A 24669-nucleotide genomic window follows, 5' to 3' on the forward strand; every position below is an offset into this window, starting at 1 on the left:
TTCCATTTGTACATGTATAGTGACAAATGTTAACTAGAATTATTGTGATCATTTCACAAGTATATGAATATTGAATTATGTTGTACATCTGAAACCAATATCATTCTATATGTCTGTTACATCTCAATTAAAAAAAAAAGGAATGCAGGGGCAGCTGGCTGTCTCAGTCAATAGAACATCCAACTCTTGATCCCAGGGTCATGAGTTCAAGCCCCACATTGGGTATGGAGCCTAGTTTATTTATTTATTTTTAAGATGTTATGTATTTGAGAGAGGAAGAGTGTGAGTCGGGCAAGGGGCAGAGAATGGAGAACCTGACTCTGTGTTAAGCAAAGAACTGGACTTGAGGGCCCCTACCCAAGATCATGACCTGAGCCGAAATCAAGACTGAGCCACCCACATATCCGTGGGGCCAAGTTAAAAGAAAAAAAAAATGTTTGTTTGTTCTTAAATTAAACAAAAAGGGGGCACCTGGGTGGCTCATTGGGTTGAAGCCTCTGCCTTCGGCTCGGGTCATGGTCCTGGGGTCCTGGGATCGAGCCCCGCATTGGGCTCTCTGCTCAGCAGGGAGCCTGTTGCCTCCTCTCTCTCTGCCTGCCTCTCTGCCTACTTGTGATGTCTGTCAAATAAATAACTAAATCTTTTTAAGAAAGAAAGAGAGAAGGAAAGAAAGATGGAAGGAAGGAGGGAAGGAAGGAAGGACATATCAGATTTACCTAGAGAGGTTTTTTATAAATGTTTATGCCTAGGCTATACCCTCTCCTCCCCCAGAGGTTGTGATTCAGTGGGTCTGAGCTAGGCATCTGTGTTTGATTGAAAGCTCCACAGCTGAGTTGAATCCACAGCCAGGCTGGCCAATCACTGGTTAAGTGGAATACAACGTGATAACACACTTTTTTCAAAATTTAAGGATAATTAACATACAGTGTCATATTAGTTTCAGCAATTTTGTATGTTACTCGGTCCTCAACACAATAAGTGATTTAATTCTCTTTAAAGTATGAAGAATCATGTGCATAATAGTTAAAGTTCTTTGGAGTTATTTTTAGGAAGAGGAAAATTGGAGTTTCCATGATTATTTATCTTATTTCTTCTCCGTTACAGCCCATTATACAAATCACTTGGAGAACAGGATAGCATGCATGGTAATTAAAAAGTACAGACTCTGGATCCAGACTGTTTGAGTTCCAATCCTGATTCTGCCCTTGACCAGCTTTGCAAACATGGGCAGAGTAATAGAACCTCTTTTCTTTCCTTATCTGTAAAAGGAGGTGATAGTCCCTGTTCCAGAGAACTGTTGTGATGATGGAAGAGATAACTCGTAAAAAAACACTTAGCATGTAATAAGGAATCGTAAATGGTAGTTTTGGTGTAGCAGGTATCCTTGTTACTGTGGTTTTTTGTTGTTGTTGTTGTTATTATGTTTTTATCATAATTATTAAGATCCCTGGTGGATATCACTAAGAACCAGAGAAAGACTTTGTATTTGAAACTTCAACTACCATGTAAACATCCCTGCACTGTTTTCTTAGCCTTTCTGGTTGAGACTGTTATTTGCACTGAAACTATTCTCTGCTATCCCATCCAGTATCATCATGTAGAGAAATGGAATATTTGCGGGTGTCCAGGCTCCTTGACCAGAGAGAAATCCTTCCTCCTATTACATTAATAAGAAGAAAGTTTTAAAATAATAACAATAATAGATAATAACATTGCTGAAGTAAAGAAAAGGTGGGGAGACTGAATGGCTTTACGTACTAAGAATTCACCCCATTTGTGTACTTAGCACCGATTTGTTCAGATTGAAGTAATTGTGGAGGCCATGCAAACTTGAAAGGTCTGCTTGTTTGAATGAGGTGCTGCAGCCCAAGTGATACAAATTGGATGAATTAAAGTGGCTCTGGGCATTTGTATTTCAGAGCAGCTGAATGGTAGTGACTGTCAGTACACGGGCTTTAAAGCTATAAAAATGGGATACAGCAGCAAATGTCCTACAGAAAAGCAGGTGGATGAAGTCTATAAAACGCCCCGGTGCTGTGGTGTTGGCAGCTTTATAAATGCAGTCTGTGATTTTCTTCTCTTTGTTCTTGTCACTTTTCCTTTACAAAATTGTTCTCTCCCCAGATCTTTTAAGGTCTCATTACCTTTAAGAGTCCATCAACAAAACACGCAATCCCATTTTTCATGAAGCCTTTTCTCTTTCACCTTTTGCCATTTGTTTTTGAGGTCCTTCTTTATTGAATCCATACAAACCCATTACCTGATGCTACTCCTTCCTTCCCATTCTGTTCCTTAAACATCTCTGCTCCCATGGAAAAGAGTCCTCCTAATTCAGAATTCACAGCTGAAATAAATAACATTATTTGCTTATTTTATTCATTAATAACTTGAGCCACGACATAGCCGATCTTATATATTGTCATCATTTACACAATATAAAGGCAAATAGGAGATAGTGAATTGGGCTCATTCACAGCAATACCCTGAAATATAAATGACATGAATGGGTGCATGAACAGAGTTTGCTGTGTATTCAGTTTTCTGTCATACTTTGTTGGAATGTTATTGATTTTTAAAAAGGTTTTTGAAGTGAGCTGAAGAATTCCCCTTTTGTTGCCTAAATATAATACCAGAAATATTAAAGGGGCCTGTGAATAATTGTAATTGACAGAACATTCACATTCATTCATGTTTTATAATTCTGTACACAAAATTACTAGGAATTGGCTTGGGTTGCCAGTCATGGGAAGTATTGAGGCATACTGTGATGCCGCACTGACTGCACCCATGAGCAGGTAATGGTTTTCTGATATCTCATAACTAGAGAATTTTGCTATAAGAAGGATATTTTGGTTCCTTACATCATTGTCCACTTGTGCTCGCTTCAGCAGCATGTGTACATCATTGTCCACCAAATTAAAACTTTCTACATTACATTACATTAAAACTTTCTACATAAATGTCTTTCTACATTTTGATCATCTTTTGTGTTGAATTTTCTGAAATTACTTTCACATTGGTAAGTATTATTTTCTTCTTTTAAATTTGGCCCCGATGCTCATCTAACAGAGTTATAATTATTAGGGGCTGCCCCAAGGATAAAGAAAGATAGCGTCCAGATCCAGCACTTAGCACAAAACAAACTCAATATTAGCTAAAATTATCATAAAAATACTTCTGCCTCAAAGAGGTACCTAAATACTTTTTTTTTAAAGATTTTATTTATTTGTTTGACAGAAAGCTAGAGAAGCACAACTAGGCAGAACAGCAGGTGGAGGGAGAGGGAGAAGCAGGCTCTCCGTTGAGCTGCGAACCTGATGCGGGGCTCGATCCCAGGACCCCCAGATCATGACCTGAGCCGAAGGCAGCCACTAACTGAACAACTGAGCCACCCAGGCGCCCCTAAATAACTTATAGTACCTCTCTTTAGAGAAAGTATTTTAAATCATTTCTTAACAATGGTAACTCATCCTAAGAGTGGCAGACATTATCAGAATTCATGAAATCTGACCCTGTTATTTATGTTAATATATACGTATATGATGTGATGGTATACAAACTTTGGTTAAATGTGATTGAACAAAAATAAATGCAGTCGATGCTTATCGATATTTGGCCATAAGGACAACAGATACTTTTCTCATCTAAGATATTTTCAGAGGCTTTTGGAACCTAACCCTCAGTTAATCCGATAAACATTAACCTTTATTCTCTTCCCAAACATAATAATATTCCAGAATTATTTCAGTAATTTTTCAAAGTCCTGAAAAGAAAATAATTAAGAAAGTGCCAGTAAGTATATCGCCATAAGGTTTCTATGTGATTTGTACCTTTTGATGAAATCTGTTTGACCAGGCCGTTTTTCACTTCAGAGTAGAAAGCTCAAGTCTTTACACATAGGCCTACAGAGCCTACCTGGCCTGAGCACACCTGCCCCAGTCTCAGACTTTCTTCTACTCTTTGTCCCTATTAACTGCAGTGCGACTGGCCTCCATGCTGCCCTTCACCCTAGAAGCTTCATATTGGCTTCCCTCTGCCTGTAGTGTTCTTCCCTACTAAACCTGCAGGATGACTTCCACATTTCCTCTCTTTAGCACAACTACCCATTCACTATAATTACTGTAGTGAAATTACTACACCTCTCCATCTCCCTTACACTGTCCTACTTGTTTGCGCTCCTTTGACAGTTGCTTCCTAATAAGTGAATTAAGGCCATGAACAACACAACAACTAGGTTCTAAAGGCAGAGGTTGACTTCTCCTGTTGAACAAGCATGTCCTCCACCAAAAGTGCCTTTGCCCCTATGAAGCTCCAACTGTCGATTTCTTTGCCACACTTTCCAAAGAAGGCACATGAACAGGGAAGAAAACAGGTATTGTATAGAATAAATGATGTTATGATACCAGACTTTGGATTTAGAGAGCCCCTTTCTTCTGAAAAGCTAATTTTGCACCAAAGCATATAAACTCATTCATCTTGGCTTCATCTCTGGTTGGTCTGAATAACCCAGTTTATTAATGAAGACCAGAGCAGAAAAGGTGAGATAGCTTACACCAGATCACACAGATCATTGGTAGAGTTGCTAAGAAAAGCGTCCACATGTTCTCTTTGTTCAATTTATGTCCCATGTGGAGCTGTATTGCAGGTTATCTCTTATTAAGAGAAGTGGTCACTTCATCTTGGTTTATACCCAGTGGCACAGGAAATGAAGAAATAAATTTAAAACTTAACCAGGCTTTTATATTTCATAACTTTTTTTTTGCCTTTCAGTCTGAAGATGAAAAATATTTTCAGAGGATGAGAAAGTGAACAAAACAGTTTCAGACCTTTACTGGAACAATATTATAAGGTCTCTGTCTCAATCTTAGAGAGTGAACACATTTAAAAATGACTGTGATTAAATATTATGATCATGAACAGAACAATAATTTTTATAGCGGATGAAAATAATGTGGTATATGTAGAATGAGAGGGGGCAAGGGAGAGAGCTGTCTAATTTTGGTCTACTGGAACCAGTATAGATTTTCCTTCCAACTCAGAAATGTGGCTTTAAGAGCATAGTAGCAGCTTTCCTTTCTGCTTGGCGATTTAAAGTTAAAGGTAGCTGGACCAGTTTCATATGCAGGCTTCCCTGTGGCTAATCCAATTCGGTCCTTGCTGAGGCTGCTACCTGGTTCTACGTGGCCATTGGTGCTTGGGGTATATATTCTTTTCTTGGCTTTGAAATAGTTCTGAATCTTCTGAAAATGTAAGAACTTGGGTATTCAAAGGCCTTTTGTGCATTCTCAGTTAAGTTGCATTGTTGTGGGGGCTGAGAAAGGAAGTGTGGACCTCTCATCATTAGTTAGTTAGCTTATTTCCGCTATGCCCTCTTAGTGGCAATTGTTCAAACTTCAAGAAAAATTTAATTTCTCCTTTTTGAACCCAGTGGTATTCTTTAAGCTATGCCAGAGCTGTGATTTTTTTTTTTCATGATGCAGAAAGAGATTCTAAAAGATAAAGAGAAGTACAACAAATAACATATTTGTTAGAGTTTAAAATGTGGCTGCTCATTTTAGCCAATGTAATTTCACAATGTTAAAAGCCTGGAAATATATTTATTTAGTGAGTTCAGATGCCTGAAAACTAAAATTAGATATTTGAAAGAAAATGAGGAAATAAGTTTCCATTTTTTCCCTTATCCAGAACATTGCAAATTAAGGAAAACTGTTTACTGGATCATTTTATTCTTGCTAATGGAACTTATTTTCTCCTGGTTTGGTTTCTCCGTCAATTATTCAGATATTAAAATATGTTATAATATTCAATCTCATGTATCTTCTAATTATAGGTCATCTTCAGAGGAAGGATGAAATTTTCTTTTATCTTTACCAGCCCCTTTCCCCACCAGCCAGCCCCCCATACAGCAGAAATGCCTAACTTGGATAATCACTCTTTAAAGTCACGTTCCTAAAGTCTGAAGGTCTTGTTGTTCCGTGTGCTTTGCAAAGCTGATTTGTTTAAATTTGGTGCTTTGTGCCATTGCCGTGAATTTTAGCTAATTATACTGCCATTTTTTTAGAAGTCGTGTGTGTCTGATTCTGAAAATGACTTTGTACATTAAGGCTCATTTAACCACTGATGGTTTAGAGAGAAGTTGAGAGACTTACAGTTACTGGTTGTAATTTTGTAACAGTGATAGCATGGGACTTTCTTGTACTGCAGGCGTATAAGACGCTATGTTGGCAACCTCTCAGTCATTGGGAATGTTGCAATTTGGCTTATGTTTTACGGGTCAAGATGTCACACAGAAGATATGTTTAGTCATGGAAAGGAAATCAGTGTCCAGCGTGCAAAGATAGTAATAGGGTAAGCACTTCCGATTGGATTTTCATGGGAGGGATTGATTTGTGTACCTTACTAGGTCTGTGTAAAATGGTGTCCTTTTGGCACTAGCTGAATATAAATTTCAGTAAATGTTTTATCTTGCTGCAGATTAGTGTGATACAGTGAAATTTTCTGTAACTGAGGGAAGGCAGTGGTTGGGCGTCTGCTAATAGCCTGAAAGTAACTAATGAGGATGTGCAGTTGGCACGATTGATTGAATAGCTGCGGTCCTGTGTGTTTCTTTCTCGCTTGCTCTCCGCAGGCTGTAGCGAGGGAGGGGGAAGAGCAAGACACGGGGAGGGAGCGAGAGAAAAAACGCTTTCTCTTAAGTGGAAGTAGCACGGATCCCAGGGGCCAGGAGGCCAGAAATGGAAGTTTAAACTGCATCTATCCTTTAAAGGGAGAACACCAGGAATCGAAATGTCGGTCTCCGGAGTCACGATTTACTCCTTGTTTTTTAAGATCTGGAAGATAATACAGAATACTTCTTTTAGGATGTGTTTTCTTTCCTTGTCCATGTTGAGCTTATCTAATGTTATCTGAGAAGCTGGATTCCTATATGTCTGTCAGTTCAAGTGGAGATGGGAAGCAGTTGTGATAAAGGTATAATGTGTGTATATCTATCATCCGTGTGTGCGCGTGTATGTGCATATGTATATATGCATATATTTTTATCACTCTATGAGAGAATTGTTTAAATGTAACCTGAGTATGGTGTAGAGTAATTAAATGAGAAAATATCACCTCATCTGCAAAATCCGAAGCTTGTTGGGTCAATTTGAACAGATTTAGGATTCCAGAGTAAGATTTCAGTAAGGTCATCTTGCCAGCACAAGGAGACGCTGATCTATTTTTATACCTGCATAGGCATATATGTTATTTTATCCTAGCAGCAGCTTTCAGTCGTCTCGTGGCCCTTTGGCTGCAGGCTGTTGAATCATCCTAGCTGCACAGAACTGAACTTTGACCTTTGTGCAGACACCATCAGATCATATGCAACACAAGACTGTATTTTGTTCCCAAGAATATAAAAAATGTCTTTGGATTCTATTAACTCCTGTATTGCTGACAAATAAGGAAATAGATTCATACACTGTAAGAAAGCAATAGTAAGTGAATTTATAGATATTAAACAGAGCACAGAAAAAAATTACTTTTTATATGTGCACAGATATAATCTGTCATGCTAAAACAGATTTCTTAAGTGTGGCCAGGACTCCCTAGTACCTTGAGAGTTCGAATACCACAGAGATAAAGAGATAAATCATGTGGAGATAGAATGTAATGTACCTTTAAAGCAAACTAATTTTTTTTTGTGGGAGGAGAAAACCTCACTAATTGTACAATGTAGTCAAAGTTCCTAAATTTTGGTTTCTTCATGACATTTCTTCTTTTCCAGAGGTGCCGGCAGAAAGGTCCCCCCGCAGACGGAGTATCTCAGGGACCAGTACATCAGAGAAACCCAACTCCATGGACACTGTAAATACCTCACCCTTCAAAGTACCAGTAAGTGCTCCTCTTCTCTAAAAGATATTTTACTTTTCTCTCCTTTCTTCTTAGAGTTAGAGACAGTTACTAGGGAATCAAACCATTTTACTCAAGAATTTCCTTAGAATACTGAAGTTAAAGGACAGAGTTATTAACCTACATAGATAAACAGTGGTTAACGTCCACGACTTTCAGCAGGAGGCTTATTAGATTTTAGGGAGTAATTATTTTTACTTGTGGGAAATTTCCAAAATATATAACAAAATATGTTAAATTCAAAGTCCTCTGAAAATAGAGAGTGCAAATCTTTGCAGGATGCCCTTTTATCAAGTTATTAGCGAAAACCTATCACTGTTCTATAAAGATCCTAGTGGAATTTTTTTTTTTCCAAGTGGAAGGAGTTTTTTGTTTTTCTGTGTTATTTTTCTTGAGCTGGAGTGTAAACAGTGAATGATGGGACTCCTGAAGTTGCAGAGCAGATTATCAGAGAATTACACAATTGTGAGTTCTAATCCTGAGACCTTGGCCTGTGCTCCCCTCAAGCCATCTTTTAGATGACCATCTAAGTGCTTAAGAAATGCCCTGGAAGAAATAACGCAGTTTAAAATATTTCTTACACTGATGAGACAGTACGAAGAATCAGTATTAAATCCTGAATGCTGAGCTTGGAAGGCTATAAGTGATCAGGTCAGCTGACCACCAGTTACAGTTCTGGTTTGGACCTTTTTGATATATAACTCTGGGTAACCCAGATTTTAATCCACCGGTTTTCTTTGTTTATTGAATAAGAAATAGACTGTCTAATTAAATCATTTTGTTAAAATTTATTATTTTAAAACTTGAAAAGTATTACTGCCATGAAGTTGGTCATTATTGTAGGTACAATGGAAATCAGTATAGAGTAGAAGTAGACTTTTCTATTGGGAAAAAAAAAAAAGATTATTTTGTTTTAATTCAGTTAAGTTAATATGTTGTATTCTTTATTTATATGTTCCAGTACTTCTTGTTTTTAGTTGTATGACTTTTTATTTTATTTTATTTTTTTAATAGATAACCTGTATTTTTTTAAAGATTTTATTTATTTATTTGGCAGACAGAGATCACAAGTAGGCAGAGAGGCAGGCAGACAGAAAGAAGGAAGCAGGCTCCCTGCTGAGCAGAGAGCCGGACACGGGGCTCGATCCCAGGACCCCGGGATCATGACCCGAGCCCAAGGCAGAGGCTTTAACCCACTGAGTCACCCAGGTGCCCCTGGATGACTTTCTAAGTTGAGCTGATATTTTGAGCTATATAAACTAGCATTCATTTGTAAGTTAACCAAAATGAATGTTTTATTTTGGGTTAACCCTGAGGAGCAAGATTGGCTCTTCTTATATCTCAGTGCCTTGTAGAGTTCGTGGATATCTGTTGCCATGACACCTTTCAAATGTTTACCAGTTCTCTCATTTTTAAAGATCAGAAATAAGACTGGATTAATATTCTAACCAAATTTATGACAGGAATTATAAAATAACAGATTTCATCCCTTTTGCTGAGTTTCTCTGTTCTATAGACATGGCTTCCCACTTAAATGTTTGGTTGTTTTTTTTTTTTAAATAATGAGTGAAAAAGACTTTTTTTCCCCTCTCTTCGTTCCCCTTCTTATTTTCCTAATGAAACAGAAATCAAATATAGTGAAACTGACTATCTATACAAAGTGGTGAAAAGGATTGAGTTAGAATTTGAAATATTGATGCCATCATGCTAGAGTAAATATAATTTTTTTTAAAAGTCAGTAACTGAAGAAAGATCCCCCTCTATAATATAGTACATTCAAGTACTTATATTGAATCTGAAGTTCATGACTGGGCTTCTTAAATTTAAATTAATTAAGAACAACAATTTTTACTTAGATTAAAATAGTTGATAGCTAATTCAAGGTTTACCTTAATAATAAAACTAATTATTCTTTAGTAAAAGTAATAAACCAGTGATGCATATACGTGACCGCTAGCACTACCCACGGACCATTTTCTCAACTGTTATTATTTTGACAATCTCAGCCGCCTCATGGATTTAGGAATATTGAAGGAAAGAGGGACCTCTAACTGGCAAACTGCAGTCACTAAGTGCATGCACTTAGCTCTCTAGGAGAACTTAACCAGTCCTTACCTAGATAATTATTTGAAAAATAACCATCAGAACACACTAACTGTAATTTTTCAAAAGATGACAGTGAGCTGAGGGAGGAGGCAGAGAAAATGAGAGGTAAGGAGTCATAAAAACAATCTGAATCCACTTAGGATAAAGGCAAATAGCCCAGTGTTTATCAGTAATCCTTTAGAGTACCATTGTATTACAGGATGGATGGTGCAGAGTGCAATAATTGACATTGATAATGATCCTCAATCATTAAGAAGTGAAATTATATTTCTTGTGCTGGGCTTTTTTTTTTTTAAAGTGTAACTGTGTAATATTGTGTGATCATACCCATTGAGAATATTTTAAACCTTGAAGATAAGTGATGCTTATAAAACTTGTTACCCAGAAAAGTCTGGTTTGTGAAATACCTTATTCCATGATAATGCTGGATAAATAATTTATATTCTTTTAAAAGAAACCAAAATATGCTGGCTAGATGAGGCACTGCAGTACTTGGATGTCTATGGAAATACACTGTATGTTTTAAATTTCCATATAATACCAGTAGCTAATGTGACTTACTTAAATGTAATGCCAGTAAGAATTATGTCTAGTTTTCATGTCAACACAAAATATTTTTGTAGTTAATATCACAACAGAGTCTCTGAATATGGGAAAGCAGTACAAAAAGGAACCAAACTTGGAGATACTTAACTAAGTTTATTACACAGTATCTCATGTTACTAACATGATTGTTTCCATGGAAATGATCCATGTTAACTTTCTGAAGGAGCAGAAGTGAGATTTAAGCAAAAGTTCTTGTGGTTCTAGGATTCAGGTGTCTTTACCGTGGTGGACAGCAGGTTCACTACTTACCCAATGGACTCTCCAAAGGGCCTGTTCTTCCCAGCTCCATTTGCATGCAAATACCAAAGAGCCGATGAATAGTTTTTAGCAAGCCTTGACTAAAATTACTAACAGTGACACACTTACTGAGTGCTTACTCTGGGCAAAGTATTAGTGATTGACCAATTATTGAAACTCTGTTGGCACTAGGTCCTGGGGTAACAAAAATGAACACAACAGAATTTTCCACTCCCAGAGCCTTTCTAGTCTAGTAGCAAGAGACAGAAAAGTGACCAGATTCATAAGGAGGTAGATAAGCATGGTGACACAGATTTTTAACAATGCATTGTGTAAGCTGAGGCTTTGCTGGGGAGCGAGTATTTGAGCTGTTTCAAAAGCTGCGTGAAAATACTTGACAGGAAGAAGACTACTGCAGGCTGAGGCACTAGCATTTTAGAAGGACACACTTCATGAAGTGACTGAGGCACCCAGCAAACATAAAAAGGGCTCAGTGAGGCGTGAGCCAAAAAGCACGTAGGCAAAAATGGCAAGAGAGGAGGATGGCGAGGTAGGTTGGGGCAAGACTGTGAATATTTGTTTGTCAAGCTTAACTAAATTTGGCAAGCATTAGAGACTGGTTTTTTGAAACATTTATCTTGGTTCAGAAACTAAACCAAAAAGGAGCTTGTCATGGACTCTCTAAAAGGGCCTTCTCCCACCTCCATTTGTATAAATACTGTGAAGTATTGGTAAATTACTTAACGTTTCCCCAAGTGACTCTTTTCCTCTTGCTATCAGTATCCCAACTCAGGGTGATGGGTCAGGGACTGCCTGCCATTCAGTCGAGGCCCAGCCCAGCACCCACCCCAGGCTATCAGCTGAGCCTGCTGGTAGCTCTAGAGTAGTGGTTAGCTTGAGAAGGGGGGGCGGGGGGGAAGAGTCGCTTATATCCTGCGGACTGCTGGATGTGGCAGGAAGGAGCCAAGGAATAACTTACAGCGGAGAACCCAAAGTTGGGAAGCCTGAAACCTTTCTATATCTCATCTCCCAAAATGTGTATTTTAAAAAACTTAAATGGATAATCAGTACAACAGTGTATTCATGTGTATTTCTTAATTAGTCTAAGCCATCAGATGCCAGTGGTAGACAGCAGAGTCAATACATTTTTTAAAAAAAATAAGCGTAAGAGGGAACTCATGTGGTAAGGCAAGGTCTTGGTTTTTAAGAATGTTTCAGTGTATTTGTACTTTTATCTAATCATAGCCGTAAGGAAAAGCAGAGATCTACAGGGCAGTTTTTCTATTTCTTCTGTTCATTCCGTATTTCTTTGCCTTAATTCCAGTTGCAATTGTTTGTTTGTGGGTTGCGTCCCTCATTAGATAATAAATATCTCCTCTCATCTTTGTAGCTACCTCAGTGCCTAACACAGTACTTTGCACACAGTAAGCATTCGGCAAATAATTGTTTAATGAATAAGATATGCATGAATTATTGAATGACCAGAATCAAGTGAGTATCTCACATTTACTCTCTTGGTATTACTGATGAGATCTCAGTTGAATGGATTGCTAAACCATTTAATCATCACTAAGCAATCATTTGCAGTAAATGAGTATACCTGTGCTGAATAGTTACATTTTTTTCTTCAACCAAGAGGGATCTTAATATGTATTTGGAATTCAGGGCTATGGTGTTTTATGTGTATAGTGTATTCTGTGTCTACTTATATTGGGGAGTGAAATTAGATAGTATTCTTTATTTAATGATTTGTTTCCGTGGATATTTCTTTGAGCCTTTTAGGTGCCATACATATGTATAAGTTCACAATGTTTTTGCAGATCTGAGTTTTGACTGTTAGCTTCTTCAAGAACCATTTGTTATTTGAATAGTTGTTGCCTCTTTTAAAGAAGCTGTTTTTCATTTTTTGCTTTAGCATCTTGCTAGACTTTTTGCAGTTGTCATATTTGTGTTTTCCTTTAAGTAAAACATCCATTGCATGTCTTACCCATTGTTAAAATGATACTGAAATGATATTACAGGGGTGATTAGGAAGAAAGGAGTAAACTAATAAAAGTTATCCAGGTACTTAAATTTAATTCAGAAAGGGAAAATGATCACGTCTTGTAATTGCATATATTTGTTTTACATTGCTTGAGTTTTTGGAACAGTCTTCTTTCTTTAATGTTCTATTTATAAAGTGACTATTGATATTTATGATTTTTATATCACTGCTCCTTAGACGGTGCCATCAATTAGCTTTGGCTAAAAGAAAGCTGCTCGTGTTCCGGGCCAGGTGTTCGGCTCAGTGTTCTCATTTCCATAACACAATGGTCTGAGTTGGCCTTCCATGTAAATGTAACACAATGCAGTTGCAGCTGCCTCGTTTGTAGTAGCTTTGAGCTTGGCTCTGAAAGAATTCAGGCATTAAAATATATGCCAAGACAACCAGAAAGCATAGTTGAACTAAGGCAGTAGCTGACTACTCCTTTGTAACCCTTCTTGTTCCTATCACTGTGACACCTGAGCATTCCCAATCAGATACAAAAGACTGTCAAAAGATGAAAACTTTGCATAGTTTTTAGAAAAGTAAAGCTTTGGAAGAATAAATATGGACTAAGTAAAAATTCTTATGTAAAAAGAAATGTTACATTCTTAAGTTTTGAGATGTGAGGCTCAGTTGGTATTGGTCTCTGTCTTGAATAGAATAAGTAAGATCAGTAAGATCTTCAATAAAATTTTTGTTTTTCCAAGTTAAACAAAGAGACAAAGCTTCATGCCCACTTGATAAAGGTCAAATAGCGTTCATTGTCAAAACCAGTGGTTTTCAACGCTGGCCCTACCTAAATATCACCTAAGGAACATCTCCAAAAACAACAAACGAGCAAAACTAATGCCTGGGCTCCACCTCAGACTAGTTCAGGCAAAATCTCTGGACTAGAACCCTGTATTTTGTGTTTTTTTGAAACCTTCCCAGGTGATTCTGACATATACCCATGGTTGAGAACTATTTGTCCAAATGGTTGGTTAATATATTAGGAAACCCTTTGAGTCCATGCCTTCCCAGCAGACATCAGTGCTTTCTTCTGTACCTTCAAGTCTGGCGTAAGAAACTAGTAAGTGACATTTTTTTCAGTGGCCTGTTATTGCCCACAATGCTGCCTTGTATATTAGTTGTCCTTCCAAGTGTTCGACACCGTCCGTTCAGATGACAAGTCTAAATTTACTGAATACTTTATTGTGGCATAGTGACCTCTGACCAGCCTGAGAATCTCAGTCTTAGGGGTGAAATAATCAATTTGAAATCATAGCAGCCAAGGTGCTATACCATTTCAACTTTGGTATTCCTCATTGCAGCTGCACTCGTGGACACTCAAAACTTCTGTTCTCTGCTATTTAAAGATTCTATACCCAACTTTTCCTCTCTTTGTTGTCCATCTGTATGGAGTTAAAATCCAAAGTAGGATCCCCCTGCTGTGGTACCTCTTTTTAATAGAGAGTGTATTTATATTCATGTATATGTGAATGTACAGTATATGGATATATTCATATTATATGTCTATCAAAATAGGACTGCCAGAGGTAAAAATAATATAAAAAACAAGATTCTCAGAAAAGAAAAAGTAGAGTCTGAAGATATTAAATATTAATTATACATTTAAATAATTTTTAATCAGAAGGGGTATAATTTTTAATTTTTTAATAATAAATATCCTAGAAAATATAAAATTTGAAGCAGAGAAAAAATGAATAAGGTCAGATATGACCCCTTAAGGGAGATAGAAAAGAGATAGCAAATACTTGGAGAAAAGGGAACACTCATGGCAGGGAATATTGCCAAGATTCTCAACTCAAAAGAATCAAAAGAATGATGGAAGCTGTCCTCAACCTATGGTTATTCTTAAAACAGGTTTGCAGCAGTGCTATCTAATGATGATACCAATGTATCCTGCCTAGGACAAGAGGGCTCTTTGGGAGAGAGAATGAGATGAACTCACTTATAGCTCATTCTTATGGAGAGTATACTATAAACCCCTCTTCCTCAAAGCAAAGATATTTTTCTTCTGCTTTAATGGGGGAGTGGAGGCTTAACACCTTTGATTTCAATTAGAAATAAATGTTTTCAAGGGCTAATGTCCACTTAAAGTAACATGTAGTTAACCTCTAAGTACAACTAATATTAGATGCTTTCCTCTTTCACCAAACTTAAGAAGCTAAGATGAAGAAATGAAACTTTGCCAGCTTCTCAGTTTTGCTGGTGTTAGCTGTACAAGAAGGTATTTTTGTACTTCCCAGCTATACCTGTACTCAGCAGGGTATGAGCAATGCTGGTAAATAATAACACTGAGGGCCTTCCTACGCTCAGGCCCATTAATTCTATAACCAATGCCAGGACCATTCCACTGGATTTTTAAAGGTATGTTTTATATTAAGCACCTATTAATTTCATTTTAAAAGAACTTCATTCCCAGGTTATCATTTGATTGTAATATCACTACAGTTTTTTTGGTCAGACTTTTATAGCTATTAAGAGAAAATGTTCCAAAAGAATTTGAATAGATATTTCTCCAAAGAAGATGTACAAATGGCTAATATGCACATGAAAGGGTGGTCAACATCATTGGCCATTAGGGAAATGCAGGTCAAAACCATAGTGAGATACTACTTCATACCTACTAGGATGACTGTAATCAAAAAGAGAGAATGTAATAATTGTTGACAAGTATATGGAAAAATTGGAACCCTACTGTATTGCTGAAGGGAATTTAAAATGGTGCAGCCACTTTGTAAACAGCTTGACAATTCCTCGAAAGATTAAACACAGAGTTACCATATGACCTAGCAATTCTACCTTTAGGTATATATACAGGAAAATTGAAAACATGTGTTTATACAAAATCTTGAACATGATTGTTCCTAGCAGCATTAGCTGTACAGCCAAAAAGTGGACACAACCCAATGTCCATCTGCTGAAGAAGGATGGATGTGCAAAACGTGTTCACTTCACGGTTCACCCATAGGAAGGACTGAAGAGCTGACACACAGTACAACATGGAAGAACCTTGGAAACATGATACCAAATGAATAAAGCCAGACACAACAGGCCGCATATTATAGGATCCTATTTATGTGAAATGTCCGAAATAGGCAAACCCATAGAGAGAGAAACTACATTAATGGTTGCCAGGGGTTGAAGAGAGAACGACTGCTGATTCATATGGGATATCTTTGAGGAGTGATGAAAATATTCTGAAAGTAGACTGTGGTGACAGTTACGCACCTTTCTGAATAGACAATAACCACTGAAGTGTACACTTTAAGAGTGAGTTTGGTGGTATCTGAATTATATATATATATATATTTTTTTAAAGATTTTATTTATTTATTTGACAGACAGAGATCACAAGTAGACGGAGAGTCAGGCAGAGAGAGAGAGAGAGAGAGGGAAGCAGGCTTCTTGCTGAACAGAGAGCCCGATGCGGGACTCAATCCCAGGACCCTGAGATCATGACCTGAGCTGAAGGCAGCGGCTTAACCCACTGAGCCACCCAGCTGCCCCCTGAATTATATTTTAATAAAGCTGTTAAAAAAACGAGAAAAAACCATAAACAGTATCTGAGTACTTCTTAATATTGAGTACAAGTTGAAGTGATAATATTTTAGATATATTGAGTTAAATGAAATCTATTTTGGGGAGGAAAAAGGACAATAAAATGCATTTCGTTATATATTGGCTACTTATTTTCTACAAGTTTTTTTTAAGTGCTCATTAGTGATACTTTACATATTTGCATTTTTATGCAAACTACCATAATTTTGCCTGCTACAAGGAAGCTTGTGTAGCTTCATACATTTTTACTAGATATCGAAATAGGAAGCATGACATTTGGTTTTAAAAGAAAAAAATTATGGCAGTCATATACATATATGAATATTTTTTAATTTTTGCAAATTTTTACATCTTGAGCTATTCGTATCTTATCTAGTATACTTTATATTATAATCTCTTCCACAAGTTCATGTCTATTAAATAAACTCCTTGACTTTTTTCATTTTGTATATAGTCCACCTTTGAAACCTCTATAGCCTTGTATGATGTTTTAGATGTGGGCTTGTTTAATGGGTTAATGCTGAGATCTTCATATTAGAAGGACCTTTCCTTGACTTTTTGTATGGTAATGAAATTAATGATCAACAAAACAGGAAATAGAAAGTGATGTTGTTTTATTGGAGAATCTTCTTCCAAACAGTCCTCTGGATTCAACTAACACTTAGTTCTTGCCCCAAACTGTATTCACTTACGTTTTTCCTCAAAATCTTTTCCCCCTGAATTTCTGACTCTGTAGTACAACAAATTTCCTCAGTTCCCAGAACCATAGTATTTTCTTTCCTCCCAAGTTCAGTTACCAGATCTTCTTCTCCTCTCTCCAAATTCATCCATCCAACTGTTTCCCAGCCCCACTGCCACTTACTTCAATTATCCCTGCCTGTTAGAACATTCTTCCCCTGAACCAGCACCAGGACCTGCTTCATGAGCATCAGACCAGTGCACAGAACCTGCACTCAGAAAGGCCCTGTGCATGGAGTTTAATATTCTGTGTTTTCCATCCTAAGATTCTTATTGCTCCATCTTTGGATTCATGTTCTGTAAGTATGGTCTAATGGGACAGTGGAGCATGTGCTGGGACTTGGAGCCAAGGCCTGGCACCACCTCTGTTGCCTCCCTGGGATGGATTCTATACTGCCCACCTCCCCACCCCCAGAACCCCAACCAACCCCTCCCGTCTGCCTCACTCAGCCCTACCTGTCACTCTTTGACCCTGGCATGGGCCTTTATTACACACATAAAAAAGATAGGGGTTAGCCTGCACGCTCTGTGGCACCGCAAGGCAGCACTTGGCAGGACTGTCCTTGCTCCTGCTTGTCAGCTTCACTGGTGTCTGGCAGGTGGCCAAAGACCACAACTCAGTTGGAGCAAGCCTTTTGCCCATCCCCAAGCCAGATACATAGTGAGTTGCAGAGGCAGCTGTGGGAAGGGAAGAAGCCTGGCTCAACTTCCCTACACTGCGCCTGGGTTTATTGGCTCGGGAAGGGCAACCTGGCAACCAGTGGGCCACCCACATACTGAGTCATGGGCAGGGGCCCTGGGCCCCTGTGAAGGTCTGCACTTGCCCTGGTGCCTGAGGGAGCATGACATTAAATAGCAAATGAAAAACACCAGGAGCAGATGGAGAGAGAGATGGCTTAAGAAAGGAAAGTTTTTGGTTTTAGTACTTTTAATGGCTCCGAGTTCCTGCTTTTCAAACAAGACCTTGTGTTTTGTATGTATGTAGCCAGTTCCTCAAAATATGTATGTAGCCAGTTCCACCTTGTACAGTAGAGACTTTAACTCATCTCCTGACCTCCAGCACCTCTGTCCCCACTCTAGCCATCTCACTGCAGCTCTAACCTTGATCATCTGATCATTACTTGACTCTCCTTTGCTTAGTAGTTCTCTATGGTCCCATGCCCATGGACATGACCAAATTTCCTCTTTCCTTTCCTGCTTCCCCGCATTTAAATATTTCCAGACAGACCTAGCTTTTCCATCAAAAAGCATCAGTCACCTGCTGAAAGCTTTTGAATTGGACTTGTGTTTTATAGGATGATAAAAACCAAAGTTCATTTGGCACAGAGAACTTTTCATTGTCAAGTTTTTGGCTGGCCTTCCAGTTTCATTTCCTAATACCCAATATCCCCATCCCCATCCCCAGATCTCTCAACCGCCAAACTTAGAGGGTGCTCCATCTTCATGCTCCATTTTCCCCAAATTTAAGAGTTCCCTAAACAAGTCTCCTCAGCTATCTTTGTAATTTCTGCCTAAAAATACTACCTTCTATGCTTCCTAAAAGTATTCTCCATCCTTTAAAATTCAGCTCCAGTGTTTAGGCGACATTAGCCTTGCCCTTCCCTGTCCTTCCACAAGAATATACATTTGTTGGTGATAGTACTTATTGTAGGGTCATTATGTGCATGGTTGCCTTCCCTGGTTTGTGATATTCTAGGTAATAGTCTCCAGCATAGGATGTATTTATCTCAGAGGGTATTCAATATGATCCATCTGAGTTGCAGAAAGAAAATAATAAATATTTGATTTTTAAAATTTCACTCTTTACATTTTTATGTTATTGAATGTTTTATAATCATACATTAGAACATTCTTGTATTTTGTAAGTAAACAACTTTAGGTATGCATACCAACAATATTTTACTCATTTGATACATAGTCAAGACAATTCAGAAACACTCTTCTAGAAGATCAGAGCTGTATCTTGTTGATCTTAGAATTTCAGGACTGACTCTTTCTTTTTTCTAAACTGTTTTTGAAAACTCACTTAACGTATAGGTAACTCATGATTCCTAAGGTACACCCATTGCAAAGACATTAACCTCTTAAGCCATAACATCGCCATCATTAGTTGATGGTTTAAAATTAATCAACGTTGTGAAATTATTTTAAGGGTGTTTATTAATCTGTTAGGTGTAGAATTAAGGGAGGAATGTAGTGAATAGAAGGGAGTAATTTTCTTTCTATGGAAGTCCTGTGAGATTAATGATAGAGAAACTCATAGAGATTATCTTAGTTGTCTTCTTACTCAAGAAATAATCGGATGCCTAGAAATATGGTCTGCTCTCAACTTTTTAAACGTTAAATGAAGAAAAGATAATAGCTCCAGCAGAAGTGAAGGTCAAAACCTGATGATCTGTCCTTAGCTACCTGGACTCCTATCTTTTTCATCAGCATGACCACTGTCACTCAAGAGCTCTTCTCCATTAAAATCAGGTGCCTGCAGTTGAAAAAGTCTCTGCACTCTTCTGACCATATGATCTAGGGCCTGTGTTACCTTCCTTTGAATTCTGCCAAAGTATCGGAGTTTATATTATTAGTGCTTAGGAACTTGTACCAAAAACAGGCAAAGGAGTGGTAAGATATATTTGTTTAATGTGTGTTCAGTTAGTGTCTCACATGTGTGACCAAGAGCAAATTGTTTGACCTACTCTAAGGCCTATGATGCCTTTCTTATGCTAATGAAATACTACACAAGTATTTTAAGATCCTTGGAGGTTTGCAGGGGGAAGAAAAGTACTGTATACTTAGGATCAGTATGTTAATTTATAATGAATTTATAATGAAAAAAATATTTGCAGCATTAGAAACAATACAGTTAGGAAATACCCTCTAGAAGTTATATAAATATACCTAATAAAATTCTGTCCATGATGCATTTCTCCTTCCCTTCCCCATTTTATTCTATATATTTTTAAAAAGCCATCCTGATGGACATTAGTAAAGAATAATTTTATTGTTTTATGTGTATCTTTTGTTTACTGCCACTTCCATAATATGGGTTTCAAGTGCAAGTGCATTTTGTTTCATCAGAGGCAGTAAGAATTTTATTTTTTTTAAATAACTACTAGGCTCCAAAGCCCCCCTCCATCTGTGATGGTTTTATTCTTAGAGTCCTAGAAATGAGAGATGGAAAACTTCAATTAAATTCATCTAGTCCATCTCCCCTGACAGTGAGAAAGTATCTCTTACATTATATTATCTGATGCTTTTTCAGGCTTCCATGATAACCTCTGGGAGACTGTCCAATAGACTAATAGACCTCACTTTGGGATAATGTTCTCTTTCTTAGTTTTGACCCATCATTTCTCATTATTTTATCCCTTAAAGCCATTTTTTCTTATATTCATACTCTATGAACTTAAGATCAGCAGTCTCTGCCAGTCATAAGAAAATCAACATACATCTCATTAGCAGGAACTGAAGTGGTCTACAGAAGTGAATATTCTAGTTACTAAAGTTTTCCTCTTTAAACACAGACTTAGCTTAATTTTAAGGAGTTTTTTTTTTCCTTGAATGTATTAGATATTTTCACTACTTTCTTGAGTGTATTGGGCTTTTCTTAATAATTCAGATTAATCATTAGCATTCTGCAAGTATGTATTAAGTAACCCACTATATGCTAAGCATTGAAGAAATACAAAGATGAGCTCAATAATGTTTGCCTTCAGGAGTTAAGACTCAGTAGGAGATATGAAATAGGAGTTAAGGCTCAGTAGGGGATATAGCATAGGAATAGAACTAATTATTGGTCAAGACAGAGGAAACCGGTAATATAAACAAAAGAGCTTAGATAATCAGAGACAAGAAACTATTACTCCTATTAGAGAAATCAGGAATGGCTTCCTGAGGAGTTGGCATTTGAAAGAAATAGTGTAGGGACAAATGAGTGGTCATTTGGGAAAAAAGGTAAAATTAGATATGTATGTCACGCCTCACATAAGCATAAACTCCAAATGGATTAAGGATCTAAATGGAAAATAAAATGAATAAATAAACCATGCAAGTACAGAAGGAAAGATTGGTAATCTTAATGTAGGAAAAAACTTTTGGTAGTGGTTATGGAAAAGCCAGAGGCAAAACGGTTTTAAAAATTGTGTGATGGGGTGGCTGGGTGGCTTGGTCAGTTTGGCATCTGACTCAGTTTGCTTTGGGGTTGTGGGATGAGCCCCATGCTGGGCTCATGCTCGCGGCATAGTCTGCTTGGGATTCTCTCTCCCCCTACCACTCCCCCAGTACGCGTGTGCACTCTCTCTCTGTAAAATAAATCTTTTTTAAAAAAGTACTTAGCAAAAAGACATCATAAAACAAAGTTAAAAGATAACCAGCTGAGAGAGAGAAAACATTCACAACATATAAAGAACTACTAAAAATTGAGAGACAGGGGTGCCTGGGTGGCTCAGTAAGTTAAGCCTCTGCCTTTGGCTCAGATCATGATCCCAGGGTGCTGAGATCGAGCCCTGCATCAGGCTCTCTGCTCAGCGGGGAGGCTGCTTCCCCCTCTCTCTCTGCCTGCCTACTTGTGATATCTCTCTCTCTCTCTCTCTGTCAAATAAATAAAAATCTTTAAAAAAAAAATTGAGGGACAAATGACCAGAACCCGATAGAAAAACAGGGAGAAAAAAATATGAACAATAATTCCCAAATGCTATAAAAATTGTCCTGCACATATAAAAAGAATGTTCAAACTCACTTATAATTAGAGAAATGCAAATTAGAACAATATTTTGATACTATTTCACGTTTTAGGCTAGCAAAAACTATGCAGTGTGACAATAAATTAGTTGGTGAGATCATGGGAAACAGACACTCTCATACATTGCTGATGGGAATACAAACTAGTGCAACCCTTCTGGAGGGGATTTTGACAAAGCTACCGATGTGCCTATCCTTTTACCCAGCAGTCTCACTTCTAGCAGTCTACCCTGAAGGTACACATCCATCAGTATGAAAATACAGATGTGCAAGGTATTCTTTGCAACATTGTTTATGATTACAAAATGTTGGGAACCTAAATGGCCCACTTGTTAGAAAGTACTTACATAGACTATATGTGGAAGGAAGGTAGAATAATGGCCCCCAAGATGTCCACATCCTAATACACAGAATCTGTGAATATGTTATTTTACATGGCAAAAGAGATTTTTACAGATGGGATTAAGGCTAAAGACCTTGAAGTGAAAAGAGTACCCTAGATTGTCTAGATGGGTTCATTTTAATCGCAGGCCTTAAAAACAGTACCTTTCAGAAAGATACAACATTACTGGCCTTGAAGATGGGAGGAAGGGGACCATAAACCAAAGAGCATGGGTGGCCTCTGGAGGCCATGCAACAGATTCTCTCCTAGGGCCTCCAGAAAAGAATATAGCCCTGCAGACACAATGATGTTAGCCAGGTGAGACCCGTGTTGGACTCCTGACATACAGAACTGTAAGATAATAGATTTGTACTGTTTAAGCCACCATGTTGTGACAGTTTATTACAGTGGCAGTAGAAAATGAATATGGCGGGAAAACTGGTGAAGTTAGAATTGGGTCTATAATTTGTCGGTATGCTACCTATGTTCATTTTTTCATTTTCATAATTCTACTATGGTTATGTTAACATTTGGGGAAGTTGGGTAAGAGTAAACTCTATTGTTTTTCCACATTTTCTGTAAATCTAAAACTATTTTACATAGAAAGGAATAAACATCAGGATTCCTTCCCTTCTCAAGTTCCTTCCACCACTCTCACTAACATCCTTTTAAAAAGTTGCTATCTCTCCATGGTATTTGTTTGTGAACTTCCAATCAAGCTTTTAATTTCATGGTTCCCAAACCATATGTCCACGTAAGGACTTGTTCACACATTTTTTTTTAGCAGATTTATTCTTAATAGACCCAAACTGGAAGCAACCCAAATGCCCATCAGTTGGCAAATGGGCAAACATATTTTGGTATATCCGTCTGTGGAATCAAAAGGAACGGACTACTGATACATGCAGTAACATGAATCAATTCCTAAAACGGTGTGCTAAGTGATAAAAAAAAAAAACCTCAATTCTGCATAGTTCCATTTATATGACAGTATGCAAAAGATAAAACTTAGGGACAAAGCAGATTAGTGGTTTCTAGGGGCTGAGGTGGGGGTAATGGATTGATTATAAAGTGGCACGAAGAAATGTTTCGGGTGGTAGAAACCTGTATCTTAGTTGCACTGGTATATAGATTTGTTAAAACTCATCAAACTATACACCTAAATATAGTGAAGTTTCCTTTTGTAAATTATACCTCAATAGACCTAATGTTTTTTTTTTAAAGGTACATTTAAAACATATAAAGTTGAAAGTAAAAGGTTTGAGAAAATTTAACAGGAAGGTAATAATCCAGAGAAATCTGATGTAACAGTGTTCTGTCAAATGAAAATGAATCTCTTAAGACAAAGAAGATTCTTAGGGATAGAAAAGATGTTTGCACCCTGCAACAAATCTTAATATATCAATATGTTATACCATATTAAAATAAATTTAATAACATGTCTCTGTATATTGTAATATATACATATTTTACTTTTGTATTTTAATATCTAATAGTGTATCGATATGTTGATGTGGGTTAGATCTGATTAATGGATATGTGGTTAATGTATTAATGTATGTGCTTTTGTATGTTTTAAAGTTTCATAATACATGTTTTACTTTGTTTAATAAAAGAGCATCATTGGATGATTGTCAAAAATGCAGATCACTATGCTCCACACCCAGAGATTCTGATTCATCAGCTCTGGGCTAGAAAAACAATTGTAATTTATTATGGGACCTTCCCCCATCTCCTTTGATGCTTTAATTTGCAAAAAATAACAAAAACAAACACAAATCCCCACTAGGGGGGAAATTACCCACACTGAAACTGCTTGTTAACTAAAAGCACTTTGCAATGATTTGTTTTGTTGTTATCCTTGCTACCTAGAGTTTCCCTTGTATTTGGACTTTGGATAACTGGAAAATAAACTAAGGAAGTAAAATATGGTGACTGGAAACTAGAGTTTAACATTTTCAGTTACTCTTCCTTTTCCTTCTTCCTTGTTAATTGTCTACAACTGGGTTCTAGTGAACGTTTTTAGAACATCTGTAAGCTCCTAAGATCTATTAAATGAGTAAGGAAGGGAATAATTTTTGTAGGACATCACCCTTCTTGGGTAATTGCAATCCGTAATTCCATGAACTGCTAAAATACACAAATACACAGAAATTAATTTACTAATCAAACAAAAACTTTTAAAAGCCAGAATGAGAACAGTTCTCACCTGGGTCCTTTCTAGTTGACAAGGTAGCTTTTTGTACTGTGAGTCGTGTACTATTTTTAAGGAAATGCTCTTAAAATTGGTTAAATCATGTAGATCTCCCTAATCCCTGGTGTGGCCACTATAAGAAAAAGTCTCATACAGGATGGCCGCGGACTTGTGTTGCACACCTTTCTTGTT

The 24669-nt window shown here is 37.4% G+C and overlaps 1 protein-coding gene across 6 annotated transcripts in view; it reads left to right on the forward strand.

Moving 5' to 3' along the window:
• RASAL2 (RAS protein activator like 2) overlaps nucleotides 1–24669 on the forward strand; it is a 163693-nt gene that overhangs the window by 72140 nt on the left and 66884 nt on the right. For 5 of the 6 annotated variants that reach the window (XM_032862574.1, XM_032862573.1, XM_032862569.1 and 2 more), the window contains one exon: nucleotides 7766–7872. In XM_032862574.1, coding sequence (XP_032718465.1) covers nucleotides 7837–7872 — 36 coding nt within the window. In that variant the 5' untranslated portion in view covers nucleotides 7766–7836. Of the gene's footprint in view, nucleotides 1–6881; nucleotides 6970–7765; nucleotides 7873–24669 lie in introns of those variants that run through there. The other variant, XM_032862572.1, reaches the window with a different exon arrangement.

Source organism: Lontra canadensis, unplaced genomic scaffold (genome assembly GCF_010015895.1).
Source record: "Lontra canadensis isolate GAN:19392208 unplaced genomic scaffold, GSC_riverotter_1.0 scaffold24, whole genome shotgun sequence".
Taxonomy (NCBI): domain Eukaryota; kingdom Metazoa; phylum Chordata; class Mammalia; order Carnivora; family Mustelidae; genus Lontra; species Lontra canadensis.